Source organism: Oratosquilla oratoria, chromosome 1 (assembly GCF_046742065.1).
Source record: "Oratosquilla oratoria isolate Oo_2021 chromosome 1, ASM4674206v1, whole genome shotgun sequence".
Lineage (NCBI taxonomy): Eukaryota > Metazoa > Arthropoda > Malacostraca > Stomatopoda > Squillidae > Oratosquilla > Oratosquilla oratoria.
Window position 1 is genome coordinate 96,875,223 of NC_134777.1, and position 20,000 is coordinate 96,895,222.

At 45.9% G+C, this 20,000-nt stretch overlaps 1 protein-coding gene across 15 annotated transcripts in view; it reads right to left on the bottom strand.

Moving 5' to 3' along the window:
• Positions 1–20,000, bottom strand: part of LOC143024182 (la-related protein 1B-like) — a 290,930-nt gene that overhangs the window by 67,412 nt on the left and 203,518 nt on the right. The window contains exon 1 of one of the 15 annotated variants that reach the window (XM_076183061.1): positions 13,241–13,331. The exons of 7 other annotated variants lie outside the window; for them this stretch is intronic. Coding sequence is in view for 2 of the 8 variants with exons in the window: in XM_076183036.1 (XP_076039151.1) it covers positions 12,725–12,815 (91 nt within the window). In the remaining 6 variants the exon portion in view is untranslated. Of the gene's footprint in view, positions 1–12,724; positions 13,332–20,000 lie in introns of those variants that run through there. 7 more of the 15 variants (XM_076183068.1, XM_076183042.1, XM_076183036.1 and 4 more) reach the window with 7 other exon arrangements.

Genomic DNA, 20,000 nt, shown 5'->3' on the forward strand with positions numbered 1-20,000 from the left:
CGATTTGTTTCGGGGACCCATTGTGAGGACGGATTAATTTCTTGGCAGCTTACCAAAGTGTAGGTGAATTATTTACGACACGCGCACACATACACACGGCTTACTGGTGCAGAGGATAGCGTCCTGACCTCATGCGTGAAGACAGAGTTAAGACCCTCGTACAAGGCTTGAAAGCTTCACCCACAGCCCAAGCCGTTAATATGTTCTTTGCGCAATATATGATCTCTCAAGATATCATTGCAAAGGGTTAAAATAGTTGATTACAAGTACAACACATGACCAAAGATAATTGTTAAAAACCCACCCACCCACACCCACAGAGAGAGAGAGAGAGAGCATGATAGCAGAACCGCAATTCTCGATGCCCCGAGCAACACTTACAGAACTACACTTCATTCAATCTCCCGGACAAGTGTTGGGAGCATTGCCGTCAGACACTCATCAACAGCAAAACATAGAAACGAACCTTAAGATCGACCTCATCTGAGTGTGCAGGTCGATTTGTTCTATCGCCAGACGATTCTATTCACCGAGGGAAATATCTTACTCAGGATATGACAATATCTACATTAAAACCAGTCCCCTACTAAGAGGGATAAACCAACGGTACGATGAAAAGGCCCTCTTACCCCATAGCGTGATACACGGTACAGTACCCTTTGGGAGAAACAGCTGCACCCACGTCCAACTCGGTGACCACAGAACATCTGAGCGTTCTATCACAAGGCGATGGTGCTAACAGTAGCCAACCCCCAACCCCCAATCTCCCCCGATGCGTCCTGGCCAAACAACGATAGGTATGTCGGCGACCTTGCGCGTGTGTGAGCGCGCGCGCGCCCGTGCTGCCGGAGTAAGGATGGTTGTCTCTGCACGTCTCTCGAGTGTGGGAGGCGATGTGCATCTCTAACTGTATAATGATACCAACCCAGCCACAACGTCTCAAATAAATCCCTTCATTAAATGGATTTACTATTCGTAGTTCGTGCTTCTGACAGCCGTCAGGCGATTTCATCGTGGGGACATCGTCCGCCTTTTTACAGGGATCAAGCTACTTATCATTGAAGGCCTTCATATATTCTTCTCTCATCTCAAATAGCTAAAAGAGAGCGAGTCAGAAAGTGTGTGAGCAAATACATTTATATAGGAACATAAGACAGTCGCCTAGAAAGGCCACTACCTTTACATTAACATGTAAAATTCATCATATTCCGCATAGACGAGACGCAGTGCTGATACTGAAGAAATGCTGCCGAAGTCTGTGTCTGACCTAGGACTGGAGGGAGGAAGAATGTACGAGAGGCAAAGGGTAAGATGGATCGCCACGAAGAGAAAGATGACTGGAAAAAACAACATACTGCAGGGGGGAGGTCGGATGTAAGGAGGATCGGAGGAGGAGGAAGAAGAGGAAGAGAAAGAGGAGAGGTATTAGCATCTCGCCGACAATAACTATATCCTCGGGGGCAATACGGCGCCAAGGTAGACTCACAAAAATGGCAAAGGAGGGAAGGATAGCAAACATTTAAAGAGATGTAAAGGTTCGTGACTAGGGTCCGCAGTGGAGATGGAGAATAAAAGTGGCCAAAGTGAAAGACGGAAGGAAAGGAAAATGGGAATTGGGGGTACCTGTAATCCCCATCGATAAAGTTGTCTAACCTTTTCTTAAAACAACTGATAGTTTCATCGCTCACAACATGGGTACTAAGAGACGGGGTGTGTTGAGGGAGGAAGAACATACTGGTACAGTGGAGGGAATGTGGTTATGCATGATACAGGTGTTGTGGAGCTGGAAAACCGTCGGGAAGTGTGTGGCCGGGAAGCGAGGACGAAGTGGAGGCGGAGGTGGAGGGGGATTGTCCCAAGCACTGTCCGGGAAGGACGCGGGTCAAGGGACTTCAGGGAGGCGCCGCGCCGCGCCGGGGCGGGCGGGCAACAAGGAGGAATTTTTTTTTTTACTTGAACGAAAAATGATCAGCAGCAAGAGGGGCGAGGGTGGGTGAGAGGGGTGAGGGTGGGTGAGAGGGGTGAGAGGGGTAAGGGAGGATGAGAAGGGTAAGGGGGTGAGAGAGGGGTGAGGATGGATGAGACGGGTGAGAACGGATGAGAGACAAGGTGGAGGAGTTATGAGAGAAACGAGGGAAAGGGGAAGGGGAAGACGGGAATGGGGAAAACAAAGGAAGGTACGGGGAAGTGCAACAAACACTAAATGCTTTGAAAATGCTGTCGCAGGATTATGTAATAAGTGGTTGACTTCACTCTAAATATTGAAGAGCTGAAAACTGTGAATGAATAAAACGTGTGAATTAAGTTAGTGAATTCTGGCCATGGCATAAAAAAAATCCGCCCGCCCGAGACAGCAACAAAACTCAATCAGTAAAAGGGGGAAAGACAAAATGTATAAACTAAAATCAAACCCAAGTGAAAAGGAGAAAGACAGATCCTTTTCATTCACACAAAGGGGCAAACGGAGGAGGCGGAGTCGATCAATCAAAATTCCCGTCAGAACCTCCCCAAGCAGGGCCCCTCAGTGGTTCCCCAGACTGGCAAAGAGGATAAACTTCGGCCTCTTTAACCCCTTCCGTCCCGACGCGGACCTGATGCTTTGTTCCCGATAAACCGGGATAGTTTTATTGGCGCGCGTGTGTGTCCGCGTCTATGTGAATAATACCAAAGTCAAACCCTGAAAGAAGTACGCCCCCCAAAAAATAAATAAATAAATAAATAAAAAACAATAACTCAACGCAATAACAATAATAATAAAATAAAGGAACCACCTCAAAGCAAAATGCGCCGAGTAACTTGTGATAGACGTTTTACCCTCACGGGCGGTCTTGCGATTTTAAGTAGGTTTCACCCTTCTCGAAGACTATTTAATCAACCTAAACTTCAGGATCCCACGGGACTTTCGAGAAAGGTACAAAGGGAAACGATCCCTGGTAATAGGAATCACATTACAACTGAACACAAGAGACTGACAAGAGTCGCAATCGAGGAAGCCCCAACTAATACATAAAAACAATTCCCACTTGTCCCTTGACATTTTGTGTCGGCGCACAATTATGAGTTTTCTAGTGAATAAACTAGAGACGTTGAGGCAGTGCGGCAAAAGTGCAGCTATCCCCTCCCCCTCTTCTCCACCCAATTAAAGTGGTCATGCCTGCGTTCAGACCCTTTCACTGGTCAACTCGCCTCAAGTTTCAGTGAGCTCGCCGATAGACTATTTCATTCAGCTGCGGGGCTTTCCCTACTCCAGTTGGAATAGTTTTATTGTCCATGCTGCCGCCACGCCAATGTACCAGTTTCCCCTTGGTAGGTACTAAGTCAACCCATCCGCCATGCATAGGAAGCCGAAAGGAAAAGCAGGAATGCATCGATACACGGAAAGAAGAAAACTAGTATAGACGCCTATTCATCGGATTAGTTCTCCTTAATTATTGCGCAATATTTCCCCGTGTTGGTTGAAGTGGTGTGAAGTCATTGTGTGGTGATGAAAGTCCCCCTCATCCCTTTATCCACTGTACTGGACGTCCGTCATCCAGTCTCCTCCACCTCATGGGTGTATTAACGTCCCCTCATCCACCCATCCCACTCTCCACCGTCCACATCCAGCGGATCCTTCCACACACCGCTCCACCCGAATCCACCCATTTCTTGGCTTTTCCACGCTCTCCTGAGCAAGACCTTCCACTTTTATGTCCACAACCATTAATGATAATATCATGTAACCATTGTCTCGCTCCACAATCCCATTAACCCTTGACGACGGTTTCTGACCTTAAAAGTTAACATTTGACACCAATTACCAGTCTGCATACAGATTGCTCTCTCGAATGTTTCCCAAAAAGTTTAACTTTCTAGAAAATTATTGGATGTCAGAACAACTTTCTATCATGACGGTACAGCACAATTTCGAAAGGTTTGTCATTCCAAATAATAGAGCCAGCCTTCTGAATTTTTTAGATTCCCAATGCAAAGACCTACCCGTCATGTAAACGTAAATTTTAGTGTACTCATTTTCATCTTTCGAAAGGTTTCCGAATTTTCCGTTGTGACATACATTTCATATATATTGAGAATGTATATTCATCAATAAACCTGCATTATACGAACAGGCACATACAAATAGTGAATACAAACCGATAACCCAAAATATAATCTGAGATTAAACTATAAAAGGGAGTTAGGTCGCCAAGCGTCGAAATTTGAACAAACACATCTTGGTATGAATATATAATATACCGACAAATTAAATACACGACCATCCGACCAAAAGACAATAGAAAAAGGTCATCACGACGAAGGCCCTCCCAGGATCCATTTCCAAACGAAGATAAGAAAAACCGATTCGTCCCAGAACACTAAATGTTTAAAACGTAAACCCACAAACCCCTTACAACACCTTTTATTTATTTTTCCCCTATACAGTGGGTAATCAAACTACTGAAACACTTTATGGTCTTGACTACACTAGTGCACTACCTGTAGCGTGGATCAAGACTTTTTTATCCGACTGCAACTGGTCCACCCACAGCAGCAGCTTCTGTGCTCACGACTCTGGGACCGATGCGTTCAACCGTCCTGGTGATGGTGCCACAGGCCGGGGGACACAAGATTCTAATTTCAACTGTAATTGCCTTCAAGGGTGTATGAGCATGTGTTTATATATATATATATATATATATATATATATATATATACATATATATATATATATATATATATATATATATATATATATTACAATAAAATTGGTCACTGTCCATTTGATACGTATCGGCTAGGTTCGAGTCCTCAGCACCATAGTGTATGTTTCTGAACATATCTTCATCGAGCTGTTAGCCTCGATCGTGTTTGCAAGGATTTAAAAAGGGAAAAAACTTAATGTGGTTGATAAGATGAATATATATAATATATATATATATATATATAAAATCGCGTTTGCAAGAATTTAAAATGGAAAAAACTTTATGTGGTTGATAAGATGAATATACTGTATATATATATATATATATATATATATATGCCCGCACAAATTTGGGCGTTTAACATCTTCACTGCTACTAACTTCTGAAACGTTCAAGCTGACTTCAGAAGATTTTATTCAACTGAACGAAAAATGCGCAGCAAAAGGGGTCAAACACAGAGAATGGGAAGGCCCCAGCAAACAGTACACTGAAGCAGTGTCGGAGCCGCGGCCACAAAGGAGGGGGAGGAGCTAAAAACACTACCATGTCCCCGAAATACTCGACGACGAGACGGCCCCCGTCCCACGACGACACAGATACCCCCACCTTCTGCTGCTGTTCCTCCTCCTACATCGAAATCAAAGGTCCCCCCCCCCCCCGCCCAAACTCTGGGATGAAAAAAATAGCCTTGCGTCAATATGAACACAATGGTCTCTGAATACGATGAATGGTTTAGAGACCGCATCAATGTTATACGAAATATACTATCCACAACATTCGAGAGAGCAGCATTTTAGAAACGCGAAATAAAACATAAATCAGTATAAATATGACAAAATTTCATTCCACATTATCTCTTTTAATTTTGACTATAACGAAGCAGCTATATTTCATCGGACAAAACATTCGCATTCCATATAGCCATGCTAACATCTTACGAAATCACCGAACCGTGTGGCGCGCGCGCGCACACACAAACATATCGTCTGCAGGTGAAACTGAACAAAGTTCTCTTCACGGAGAGAGTGTCACCGGACACATCTCTCAACCAAGGCGCCGATCACTCCACGGCGGCCATCAAACTTGGAAGCAATCGCGACAGACACCGCCGATAATTAATAACCCCCGATCGCCACTTTCACAGTTTCGAAGCAGAATACCAGTGTCCGCGCGAGCAGCACGACAATCACCAACGGCACCATCAACACTACCACAGGAGCAACCACGAACAGATGTGAGCAAAGCCCCCCCCTCCCCCCAACATGTGCTACAGCCTTCCAAGTTACAAAATCAGTGGGGATCGCACGCACACACACTGTACACGACGGTGAGATGAGACCAGACGAAAGAGTCTGTTGTGAGGAGTTCCAAGAACTGGGAAGGGAATGGGCAACGGATTACCACAGAACCCAGAGTACCGCAAGGACAAGTATACCGAAATGAGGGAAACCTTTGAACCATGGAGGAATGCAAATATTATATTATATATACATATATATATATATATATATATATATATATATATATATACATATATATATATATATATATGTGTGTGTATATATATATGTATATATATATGTATATATGTGTGTATATATATGTATATATATATGTATGTGTATATATATGTATATATATATGTATGTGTATATATATATATAATGTCAAATGAAGTAACTCGGGAAAGACCTCCGTTCCAGCGAAGCGGCCCCTGCCGTGACGCAGTCACCTCACCCGACTAGTCCTCTCACAACGGTCGGGGGTACGCCCTTCTCGCGCGGAAGAACACATTCATTACCATCACCCCCCCCCCTCTCCCTCTCTCCCACCCACACCCTTCGGGGGTCCCTCTAGGCCAGCGCTAGAAGTTTTTGCCTAGCGAGCCCTGACTGAAAAAATGGAAGGGAGAGTGAAAGGTACCGAAAATGAAGCACATACATACCTACATATACTATACGGGTTAGTGGAAAAAGTGGATGTTTACTGAGAGAGAGACAGAGAGAGAAGATTGAGCTTGGAACCCTTTCAATACCAAGACACAGCTGAACACGAGGGAACACTCATATTGCACAACACAAACAATAAGCAAATAACTGCGATTAGTTTACTGATCACTTGAAATCCTCAATGTTGACTGCAATGGCTCACGGACACAACGAAGCAAGAAAAACAACTCATGACGAGGAAGGAGGAAAGAGGAGACTGGGCAAGGAGGAGGAAGAAGAAGAAGAAGAAATAGGGGAGTGGTGAAGTTGGAGGAGGTGAAAGTGAAGCCGCCGACGCGACCGCGGGTGGAGGAGGGAAAAGCGGCGGTGGTGGCGGCCTCCCGTAGGACCAGACGGCCTCCTCTTCCTCCTCGCCTCCACCCCGCCTGACGAGGAACGATGAACGTGGGAAAGCGAAGCCTACTGCAGGCAGTTTTCCCAACAAAAGTATTCAAACATACCTCGAGGAATAAGTCATCGACTGTGTGTGTGTGTGTGTGTGTCTGTGTGTGTGTGACTAATGATTAGGCCGCCTCCCATTCTCTTCCTTTTCCCTCCACACACACACACGGGTCACTACGAGCATAGCTCTCGTCCCGTAAAATACAACTAGGTAAATACACAGTTTATCGTGCATTCCGATACTGTCGAGGCGGCGCCGATGATGGGCACCAAGGATGTCGATAAGTAAAGAGGCCCGCCCGAGGAGGCCCCGCAACAGCGACCAGCCTCTTCTTCCTCACAAGAACCAGCGAAACCGTCGATAATATCACCCTCCCCATCGCCTGTTCTGTGTCTATGAACACGCTGAAAGACTGGCCGGCAACGAATAAATAAGTGATAAAACAAATACGTAAACAAATAAAATGCATGTTGAAGGCCCACACCCCGCCATTACATTTCTCTCCTTCTCTTTAGGCGAAGTGGCATGTTTATGTCCGTGTATCTTGGGCCTGACTCAGTCCGGGGCGGGGGAGACGGAATGAGTGGTGTGGTCTCGAGCGACCTGACCTCAGGTAAGCTGGCTCTCGTCTACTCCAAAATATGTTTTCATTTCTTTTTTCTACCTGCACATTTCCAAGTGTGGCCATGTAAAAAAAAAAAAAAAAAAAAAAAAACTAATGATGAAAAATACCTGTAGAGGCAAAGCTTGGTAAAATGGTAATAATATAATTCAGAACGCTGAGCCTCAATGGCTTTCATTATCATTACTTGGTCAACTGTGATCCAAGATATGTTTTAGGTCAGTTCCTTGTATTATGACGAGGTAGAACACGAAGTAAAAAGAAAAGGGGACGAAAAAGAATGAAGACGGACAATTATCATTACGAAACCCAGCGACCCTCATCGGGGAACATATGAGGTACAGTAAAACAAGGTATAAATACCCACATACAATCCCTTTGATAACCCCTCGCCTCGCACATCCCCTTGCGGCGCGGCTCTCCCAAATTGGGATCAATTGGAATGAACGATCCGGCCGGTAAAATGTCAAGAGTAATTAACGGCGGCCGGCCCAGGCCATCAGGTCGCACGAAAACAAAGCAACAGAATCTCCAATGGAAAGGGTTATGGAGGTACAGAGGTCACCTTTCATCTTGTACACGCGCGCACATACACACAGAGGGGGATGGGGTCAAACCTTATTACATAACATATATACACAAAGGACCCCTTCTGTATAAGTGAGGTCCCAAGCCAAGGCATGTACTCACTCATCCAACATCTATTTGTTTTCGCCAATTATCTTGGCTCTTTGCAAATGAGGGACCAACTCCGACCCCCCGCCCACTTCTCGGGCCAGAAGCAATTCCGCAAGACAATTCGTATAAGTCCTCTTATGGTGATACCGTGATTGCGTGAGCTGGATCGTAACAAGGTGTGTGTGTGTGTGGGGGGGGGGGGGCTGGTTTGGGCAGGCCAGCAAATACAACACCGCGACACCCCTTCAACTGAATAAAATCGACTGGCGTCAATAAAAAAAAAACAGGAGAACGACACCTTTCCGAGAGAAAAGCGCAAGAGGTGAAAAAGACCGTGGGAACATATTGAGATCAGGTTAAAGGGGAAAGGGGAAGGGAGGAAGCGGGGTGCTAGTGGTTGAAGGACGAGATATGGAGGGAACAAAGGGTAGATGTGTGTGTGTGTGTGTGTATGTGTGTGTGTGTGTGTGTGTGCGCGCGCAGGAAATCCCTCCTACAGTTTCAATAAATCCCACTGCAGGGCAACCTGCCTACGCCAGTCAGGAAGAGAGATCACCAAACCAGGGATTCTTTACACCAAAAAAACTAACCTCAACAATGAAACAACAACACGGTGATTGCAACCCGAACTCCCCTCCCCCACTCCAGACGAGGCCGCGTGAAAAAAAAAAAAAAACACCCGGATGGCAAACCGGTTCTCCACTTTTCCTTGGAGTTCTCACGGCACTGAATCCATCTTCACCACCACCACCACGGCGGCACCACCCGCTGGGTCATCGTCATGGTCACAACCACCTTCACTCTCGTCCACCATCTCCTACGGCACAACTGCGGACATACCAACCTGACCCAGTAGGTCACAAAATACACTCAAATCTGTCCCGGTACTCAATGGTGTTCTTGGGTCTTCCTGCCCGTCGACGCCACGACCCTTGGCAGCAATCGACAAAATCGACACTTTAACGAGCTGCTTGTTTAGGAAACGAAAGACAACATTCAGATTTCAAGTCCTCGGCATTAGAGATAATTACCCCAATAAAGTTCGGTTTCCAAATTTAATGATGGTGCCATCACTACGTTAACACGCTCTCATTCATTCTCCATTTTTTTTTGGCGCATTCTCTAGAGGGGAAATGCCACGGGGGACTTTAAAAAGGATCGGCGGGTGAATATACAAACAAAATTCACCAAAGTCATCAATCTCCGTCACCCTTCGTCATCTTCCCTTTGTTTTTATTTCACCCATCGAACTTCTCTTTTCCCCTTCCTCTTAACCCTCTTCCCTTTCTCCCTTTTTCATACGAGGCATCCCAATCCAAGTCTTGGAAGAACATAGGCAAACTCAAGTCTCTCACCTCACGCCCATACCACCCATCCATCAATTTTCAATGTTTACGAAAGCTGTCACGTGTGAAAAAGGGTGTGCCTTTGCGTAGACTAAACGAAGTGGCGTGGGTGCATTAACCAATCCACCAGTTTTCACTCATATAGCTGTTCAACTTTTCGAGGGAAAAGCTACCGTGGTTATTCAGGTTATAAGGGTGAAAGCACCCTCTCCTCTATTCCCCAAACCCTCTGACTGACTCCGAAACGCCAGAACATAAAAAAAAGGGAACAGCGTGAATGACCACCCGTGACATTAAACTTAACAATTCCACATCACCGGACACAAAACTTGTTTTAAATCACTTATCACTGCCGAAATTAAGCGAAAGTGGTTAAACGGGCTTGTTAACTTATCCCTCCCACTCCACTAATATGCGCACCAAAGAACTGTATTCTTGATGGCCCTAAACTCAGGAGATGAGTTGAGATCTGTTGTAAACTCGCACAGCCCCAATGGTTCCAAACGGGAAGAGGCACCTCGATTCTCCACACCTTTAATCACATGTTTGTGCCATCCTGTCCTATAAAACCCACACCAACACCTGAGCCACGAACTAATCACACACATATATACACCATAACCCTCTCTGCACCGAATGGGTCATTGATCGACACAGGACCCACCTGGTAGCAAAGGAGAGAAGGTAAAGTGTAAGGCATCTTTGTCATCAGAACCCATCATTTCCACCCCCACCCCCTTCCTCTCCTAAGCCCATCACCACCAAAGGGTTAACATGCTCGTTAATAGTAACAGTATTGAGCAATCTCAATAAATATTACCCTTCCTTACCAGTACAAGGTTATTTTGGACTTTGGTTATATAACTATTGCACTATGCTTTAATCAGTACCAAATGTACATCCGATCCTTCTATACTTCACAATCATTTCATTCTGCAGATGCTTTGTATGGTAATTCACATTCATTTATAAACCAAACACACCCTTCCCTAATCGCTTAATGGCAAATGCATCGCTGACAAGAACAACGTAATTACAGCACCAAAAGCAACAATCACAACAGTCGCAAGAACAATGTAATTCGAGTATCAAAAGCAACAATCACTGTTCTACATGAAAGCGGCCGTGCTACAATAGTGTTTATCACTTCCGCAGTGGCTGGCACTTCTTTCAATTTGCCCGTCGCCAGACCTATTCGCTTCGTGAATACCCCCACGACCCTGTCAGTAGGATTAGCACTCACATGACACTTTAAAACAACATTACCTTTTGTGTCTGTATAAATATGATTTTAATTATTTCACATATAATCGAAAAATCGTAACAGAAATCCATAAGATGAACTCCTTTGCTCAGTGCACACACACATAAAAACGACAGTTTTCGAAGTACGCGAAGACAGCTCGCACGTGTCGTCGAGGCAGTATTGTCTACTAAACATCATAAAAACCACTGCATTCTGTCGAGGAACAGAACACAAACAACGATCACTGTATGTTCCGAGCCGCGAACAAGAACACACCGCGGGAATTACGCAACAAGCCCAAGGACCACAACCGAAGGGCGCAATGACGTCACGTCAGAAAACATATCACGTGGTCACAATTAATATCGACCGTGACGCATAACATTCGATCAACCTACGTGAGTTTTGCTACATTCGAGACGCAATCTAAAGAAGCTGAACGAAATCAAACGAATACTTAGGTCTGAGCTGTATTTTGAGGTGAATTTATTTCTTGTTCGACCTGTTGGAACATCATGCAATGGCCACGGGGATAGCAAGCCACACAAGTCTTGCACCACAGTTTTCCATCATTACAACACAACCTTCAGGTGACGAGTATACAGCTTTCCACATATCATTTACCTCACAATAATAAAGGCTATGTTATTGTCCAATCATTTAAGCTTAAGAAAAAAAAATATTGTCACATATATAGAACATGACATGCGAAATTCCATGAACATTTAACAACTCTTCAAACAATGACAAAATCCTAATTTGCACAACACATATACAGACAACTCTAACAATAATAATAATGACGCAGGACAGCAAGGAATAAATGAATAAACAAGTAATCGATAAAAGAGCATGCGTGCGCACAGAACTGAAGAACCGAACATAACCACATTACACATGAGGTCACCAACCCAGACAAAACCCGATGTATGTGTGTGCGCGCACGTGCGCGTATACACGTAAACACACGGTAACTACGGTTATCACAAAAAAGTGGCCTAACTTCTTCCCTATCTTGGCACTTCCTTAGATTTAATTCTGGCAAAGCCAAGCAATTTTGTTCAGCTGGAGTTTTAACGGCTAAACCGGATAAAAATCATGTCCGTGCACAAAATCCCACTTAACACCTCCCATCATGTATACAATGCCTCCCAACACACCACTGCCCACTTGCCAACAAAAACCGTTCGTTCTGTGCGACAAAAACCGCAAAGAACTGCAACCCTCGGGACGGAGGGATGCAGTCCCTTAGGGGTGGGTCAGGGGATGACTGGGAGGGATGCGGTCCCAGAAAAGTGTGAGGAGAGGTCCAACGAGCGACCTTGAAGCCCCACGACAAACAGCTCTTCCCCCTACAGGAGGAACGGCAAATTCTTCAGGAGCGCGCGAGGGGACCGCCCCAGTCCCAATAACAACACGCAGCAAGAGAGTGGGTGGGTGGGAGGGCGAGGACATAGGAGCGACGTCGGACCCGTCTCACGCGTGCGCAAGCAAGCGATCGAGCTCGGGCAGATCTCCCCCGTCGGAGATGTTAAGGGAACCTGACACATCGGCTCCTCCCTTGAAGGACACGCCAGCTAATCGCATGAACTACGGTAAACACACACCCAAAGAGATTACAATCGAAAACCAGCCGCGAACTGGATCAACGAGTTACGACAACAACACACAGCTGGTAGTTAACAACTCACACACATAACCAGAGTCGAGCATCAGCGGGGTGACAAAAAATGCACGCACAAAATATCAAAACACACACGTCTGTATATACCAACCACAGGACTGGTAGTAGGCGATAGTAACCAAAGGCAGTTCTCCAGTTTTCCGACAGTCTCTCTTTCCCGGAGCATATCATTCAGAGGGGCACGACAAACGCATGATTCAGCGTAGCTCCGTAAAATGCGCACGACACTACGTCATCACAACAGTCACCCCCTCTTTCCCGTAAACACCACTTAATAATACACAACGCAGTTCCGTCAACACACGACCGAGGGGCCTGTGGGCTCCCTTCTCTTGGCAGGTGGTGGGGGAACCTGAGGTAACAGCTACGAGGGTACCTGCAGACCTGACGCAGCTCCGCCTGTATACAGGCGCCGTCAGGGCGAGCAGCAAGAGCATCAGCTGTCCTCTTTCCCACGTAGGAATTGCGTAACACGTTCCCTCCGCCAGTAGGCCCTCTATGGGCAGCCTCAAGTCATGCCCCACCCGGAGAGCGAGGGCACTAACGCCGCCAGCCAATCAACACAGTGAGCACAGGGACGCACACACGTACACACACACACACAGATTGGAGCTCGGTCTCTGTTCTTCGCGCAACACAGGTGACGGAGCAACTGGCCACGGCCTCCCAGCTCTCGACCGACCAGACCCCGTCGTCGTCGTCGTATTCGGGCGCCGGTGGCTCACGCATGTACGCACCAACAAACATGCGCTCGCGCGCGAAATCATACACACACGCGCGCGCGCGCGCACACACACACACATATACACACACCAAAGGGTAATAACGTGATCCAATACACGTGTGCTCACTGAGCACTAAACATCCACTAGCACGCATCCAAAATAGTTTAATCATGCATGCGCATGTACATGCGCACCCACACACAGACAACACACACACATACAAAGATCCCAACACACAAGAACAAACCGAAATCAAATGCATTTGCCATAGCTAATAACTCTTCGAGAAAACAAAAATACATAGGATTACGTGAGGGTGCGTCGCACGAGGACTGTGGAGTTTGGACATCGCCTCCACCACCACGTCCTCAACCACGTCCTCCTCCGGGCTGTGCATATGCCCGCACCTCCCTAGCCACCTCCCCTCCCTTCCTATTCCTCCTCCTCCTCCCACCTCCGGACCCGGGAAGACCAGAATCCACGACGCACGTGGATTCCGGTTGCATCCTGCTGTTTTATTTAACTCATCTTTTTCTGGATAACATAATAACCACGTGACTGCTAGCCAATAAACGATCTCTGCAGGCCAGTGCAGGTCACTGTGGCTCAATAGGACAATCCAGGCCTTCCAACCACTGGACATCAGGTGCCTGCGCAGGGCACGGCGCGCCTGTCAAGGATATTATGAACCTTCCCAGAATACCACGAATCTTCGCAGGACACCAGCGACCCTCGGCACGGATCTCGACGCGCGTTTTCAGGATACCAGCTGCCTCTGTCGGACACCAGCTGCCTCTGTCGGATACCACTGCCTCCACTATACACCAACTACCTCTGAAGGCTAAAACCTGCCTCCCGGAGATATTATGTATTTCTTAAGGATATCAAGTTCCTTTCACCTCGGCGGGGTACCATGTGCTTTGCAGGATACCCACTGCCTCCGCAAGAGGTTCTCTGCTTTCGCTGAATGCTGTGCTCAAAGAATGGGCGATTGCTATCTATATAATTCTATCTCGGTATATGTCATTTCATCTATTGTCAATATTTGGTATCTTATACAAACCGGTCCCCTGACGGATTCTATCAGGAAAAAATAACAAGTTTTAATAAGTATTATGGCTCATTCATTCTGATGTTTTGGCCAACTGTTCGCGGTGGGTCTGGAAGCGTCTGCTGGAAGTCTAGAAGAGTCCGCTGGCTTCCTGCCGCGTCACCACGGCGGCCGTCCAGGTTCAGCAGCCGGCTCTCGGCGAGCGACTCTCCTCACTCACTCTCGATTGTCCTCGCCGATTCAGAGGAACTGGAGTGGCCGCCAAAGACTCGTCTTTCCACAGACTGTACCAGAGCCTCTTTACAAGGTGTCAAAACTGCCGGAACCTACCCTCATCAGGCAATTTTAACAGCCTCAGTAGCGACCGGTTCAGAACTATTTTTGATACTGTTATACATGGGAATGTATTCAATGTGTCTACGTTACCGAGATTTTATTCAGACTTATGATATCCCTCCCCCAACCATCGAATTGGAACTGGAGGCGCTGAGGTCGCACGATGATAAATTTATTTAATTATTAACTTAGACTCTGGAAAGACGTAGGGTGCGGAATGATCTAGCAGAGGGTCATGGGTTAACAAAGGTATTGCAGACAGAGTCATTATATAAAAACAACAGGCCAGGACTCGTAGTTTTGTATTTACGTTGGACAAATAGGCAAAAACTGATTTACCAAAAGAATGGTTAACGAATGGAACAGACTTCGTAACCATGTAGTGAATGCTGAAACTATTCTTTTAAGAAGGTTAACTTTATGAATGGGGATGATAGGTAGTACTGGACATGGAAGTGCCTAGTATTGGCTTTATGGTCTCTTGTAGTCTCCTCCAATTTTAAGTTCCCAGTAACCCCACACGTAGAAACGGATGAGAATGATAAAGAAAATGTAGATGCACGAGTATGAAAAATGAACTTACATTGTGACTAAAAGGCTAAAAAAAGTAACATACAGATTTCACCAACACAAAATATAATACATAAATGTCAGGAACGGATACGCATGAAGGTCTTTCAGTAATATGTTTGGCGCTGATGCTACCCGATTGCACAAATAAGATATCATTAGCCGACGATAATGGGTTGTAAACAAATGCTAATATGCAAATTTGCACAACGGCCTCAAAGCTGTAACAGGTATAAGTGTAGGCAATTGTACTCTTGCAATAAAAGTGTATCCCGCGTACTAACTTACACTGGGTCCGAATTAATATCTTTTGTTCTTCTAATCTTGAGCAAAACTCTTTTTCGGTAAGGTCTGGATCGAAAATAGTCACTGCAACTGTAGACAATGTTCAGGCGGTGTTATCTACAGTAGTTGACAGGATTTCTACGACTAAGACAGCTGTCTGATGCACTGCGCTTCGGTAGTCAAGTTTTATTTCACCTCCTGAGGGGAAACGGGATGCATTCCAAGAAAGACCTCCTGTCCTATTGGGGATTTTCCTTCATATTTTACCCTGATGACCATAACCACACAATTTTTGTTCAAGAAAGAGAACCTGGAGAGGAACACGTCCACTCGTTTATAGATTTTTTTCCTCTCTAATCACCCCCTCCCCCCTCTGCCAGGAAAGACCTTCTTTCCTCAGGGTAACTTCCTTCATATTTTACTCTGACCACAGCCAGACGATCTAAATCCAAGTAGGAGAACCTGGTGAGGAACAAATCCCCTCATTTATAGATTTTCTTTTCTAAACCCCCCCCCCTCTGTCCACTACATGGCTTGCACCTGGTCCTTCAGCTACCAAACGGTCACCCTTGGCGATCGAAGCCGTGGTTGCAGGCCGCGACTCTGAAAGGACTGAGTCACTCGGCGGCGCGGCGACGGCGGCGGGGGGAGGTCGGCCAAGTCGGGGTTGGCACACGGCGCCGCCCCCCCTCCCCCCTCTCTCGACAACGACGACGACACGATACACGACAGTACCAATATCATCAGGCTGGCCAACTCAGCCAGGTGCGTCAGCAAGAGCTCATGTGATGCGCATTATATATATATATATATACATTATATATATATATATATATATATATATATATATATAATACATATATATATATATATATATATTGCAGAAAAAAATACACTGGTAAATAAGTAACTTAGTCCGAACGTTTTTCGTCTATTTTAAGATGATGTCTTAAAATAGACGAATACTCTGTTCGGACTAAGTTTCTTATCTCAAGTTTTTTTTTCTGCAAATTATTTTCACGTGTGCCTTGTGAATTACTGCAATATATATATATATATATATATATATATATATATATATATATATATATATATATATATGAGAAGAGTAATGTCGTAGCACATTGGTAAAATAAGACTGGTCTCCAGTTATCGGAAAATAAGATTAAAAATAAACATATCCGTATATTTCGACCCCTTTCTGTGGTCCTCTTCATCAGATGAAGAGGACCACAGGAAGTGGTCGAAATATACGGATATATCTATTTCTAATCCTATTTTACGATAGTGGGAGACAAGTCATATATACACATAAAACAAACGTGTGTGTGTGTGTATGATTCACCTCCATGGTCTTGGACCCCGTGCTGGACCCATGATCGACAGTTATTACAGATGAGAGCCCTGAGCCTCACAGTCCAATCTATGAACAAAAGACCACTCCTCCATCCTGTTACTCAAGGGAACATTAATGACCGTGTAGCAGTCAGTGAATAATTTTCAATTCATGAGTAAAGTGTATATATGCACGCAAGTGAATGAGCCACTACGATCTTGGATGACGTGTTGGACTCGTGAACGACGTGTATTACTCTCTCGGATGAGAGCTCAAAGCTCATAATGGTCCGATCTGTGGGTGTTGCTGCTGTGAGTTACACGCAAACTCACTGCCCACCTGAGTTGGGATGCAGTTTCGTAGTGCAGCTGAAATTATTTCAGCCCTGGGCGGAGATCGAATTAGGATCGCTGAATTATCGGTCGATCTCGGTGCCACTACACCATCGAGGCGCGCGCCCGTATTTATACGTGTAATTCACCATGGTCTTGGATCACGTGTTGGACTCGTGATCAACAGCTTCTACCCTCCTGGATGAGAGTTCAAATCTCATGTATGACCGATCTGTGGGTAATGTTGTGACATGACACATACATACACACACCCAGCTCCCCGCCCACGAGTTGGAGTAACAGGTCGCAGCGATACTGAAATTACTTCAGCCCTGGGTGGGATTCGAACTCGGACCGCTGGGTTAGCAGTTGCAAACGCTACCACTGCGCCGTTGAGCCGTGTGTGTGTATGTGTGTGTGTGTGTGTGTGTGTGTGTGTGTGTGTGTGTGTGTGTACGCGCGTGTGTGGTTTAAGTCGCCTGGAGTCTTGCGTAATTAAACCATACCTGTTATACGTCGTCTTTCTTATCGTCGGTTTAATTGAAGCTCCAAACGAAGTTCAGATATAACATTTATCTCCTCCCTTCGCTCTCCGTACCTGTGTGCGTGTTTATGCTGCCAGGAGAAAAAAAAAATGCAAGTTGGGTCTTATGAACTTCTTGAAAATGCTGTCGCATGCAACACTACACGAGATTTCAAAGTTGAGCCGATACCGCCACATCATCCCCCCCTTATCATTTTTCTGGCGTCATCGCAATAGATTTTGTTTCTCTTTTTCATTTTCTGTACACAAACACTTGCAACACACACATACACACGAGAGAGAGAGAGAGAGAGAGAGAGAGAGAGAGAGAGAGAGAGAGAGAGAGAGAGAGAGAGAGAGAGAGAGAGAGGGGGGGGGGCTTACAGACTCACGTACGAGCCCATGCCTCCGCTGGAGCCGCATCTGGACAGAAGCCTCGACTCTTCTAGGGAGCATTGGGAGCATCTCTCTTTGCTCCATCGACCCTGGTTTTAGCAGAACAATACTACTTCAGAGACTGGGGTGGGAATTGAATTTACGTCGCGACATCTACAGTTCAGTACAACACTATTGCACCACCTATGTCTCTGGTGTGTGTGTGTGTGTGTGTGTGTGTGTGTGTGTGTGTGTGTGTATGTGTGTGTGTGTGTGTGAGAGAGAGAGAGAAACATAGTCAACAGTCTTGGGTCACGTGCTGGATTAGTGATCTGCAGCTGTTACCTTCCTGGACCGGAGCTCCACAGATCCGATGTCTTCATCTAAGGACAATTAAATTCCCCTACACTGCAACTCCTTGCCCAAAGGTGCGGGTGCCGACTTGCAGTAATGCGTTGCTTTATAACCCTGGACGAGGACCGAACTCAAGCCGGCTGAATTAGCAGCCTTGGGAGTGCGAGTTTTGGGGCACCTAATACATCCTACTTTACTCATGTGACGGTAGTGGATGCGGAACCACCAGTTCTGAATTTTGAGTAAGTCAGAGATGGGAGTGCTTCCTTTATACTCGCATATAAAGTGCACTTAACATCCACGGGAAGGTCGATGTACACTTAAATGTACACTGTATTGTGTACTAAGATGAAAAATTATGCTGCAGATTTTGACTTGTTACAGTTACTGTACAACACATTTGTGAAATATTCGTCTACACACATACATACACATGCACATACAGGGATAGACACACCACAAGTGCAACTTGATCCCCGATGCATGCAAGACATGGCACTGTCAAAGTAGCTTAGGGCAAACACATCTTTGATACAAGGCGGAGTGCCGCGGCCTCACCGCAGCTATCTACCACCCTCTCTACCGCCCATCACAGTGGCAGGAGGAAGAACACCCACTGGTCTTCTTAGCAACACACGTCGAGTAGTGGGCGAGTGCCAAGCCAAGCCGAGGCACAAACAACGTGGCCCTCCTTTACTGTCGGTGCCAACGCCCGCCGGAACGCGCCTCTCTGCGCGACGTCGCGATTGGTTCGGCTCCAAAACGCCTGGTCACGTCGTCTCCTTCCCTCCTCCTCTTCCCTCCCAGACCACTATTATTTATGCTCTGAAAAATAGCTGTTGATGAAAAATCACTGCAGGCCATTTCCACAGCGAACTGTGTCCATCCATAACGGCAGGCACTTCCAGCAATCCCCGAAAATAGTCTTGGGTGCCTAATTAACTGTTGTGAATGCGCGTGCGCACGCGCGCGAGAGTAAGAGAGAGAGAGAGAGAGGGGGGAGGGCAAAGGAGAAAGACTAGAGCATGGTGAATACAAACAATACTTATGCGCATACAATGCCCACAAAACACACACACACACGCACACACGCACACACACACACACACGCATCACGAGTCCAACCCGTGATCCAAAGACCAAAGGTGAATCACACGCGCGCGCGCAAACATACTCCTCATACATACACATCGGCCATCTTTCCATTCTTCGTGGTCCACTCGACACCTTTTTTCAGGTCAACACGATCTAAGCATCGGCAATAGTTTCCATCACGAATGTAATCACATATATTACAAGCATACACTACAGGTATAAGGCCAATTACACATTGCACAAGCATGTTTCATTTGGTCTGAAGTCAAAAAGACTTTATGATAACAACTCCAGCCACTCTGCTGCAGATGTTACCATAAAGCGAGTCTCCTTTTATACTTACCAAAGCAGAGTTTCGGGACCCAAAAT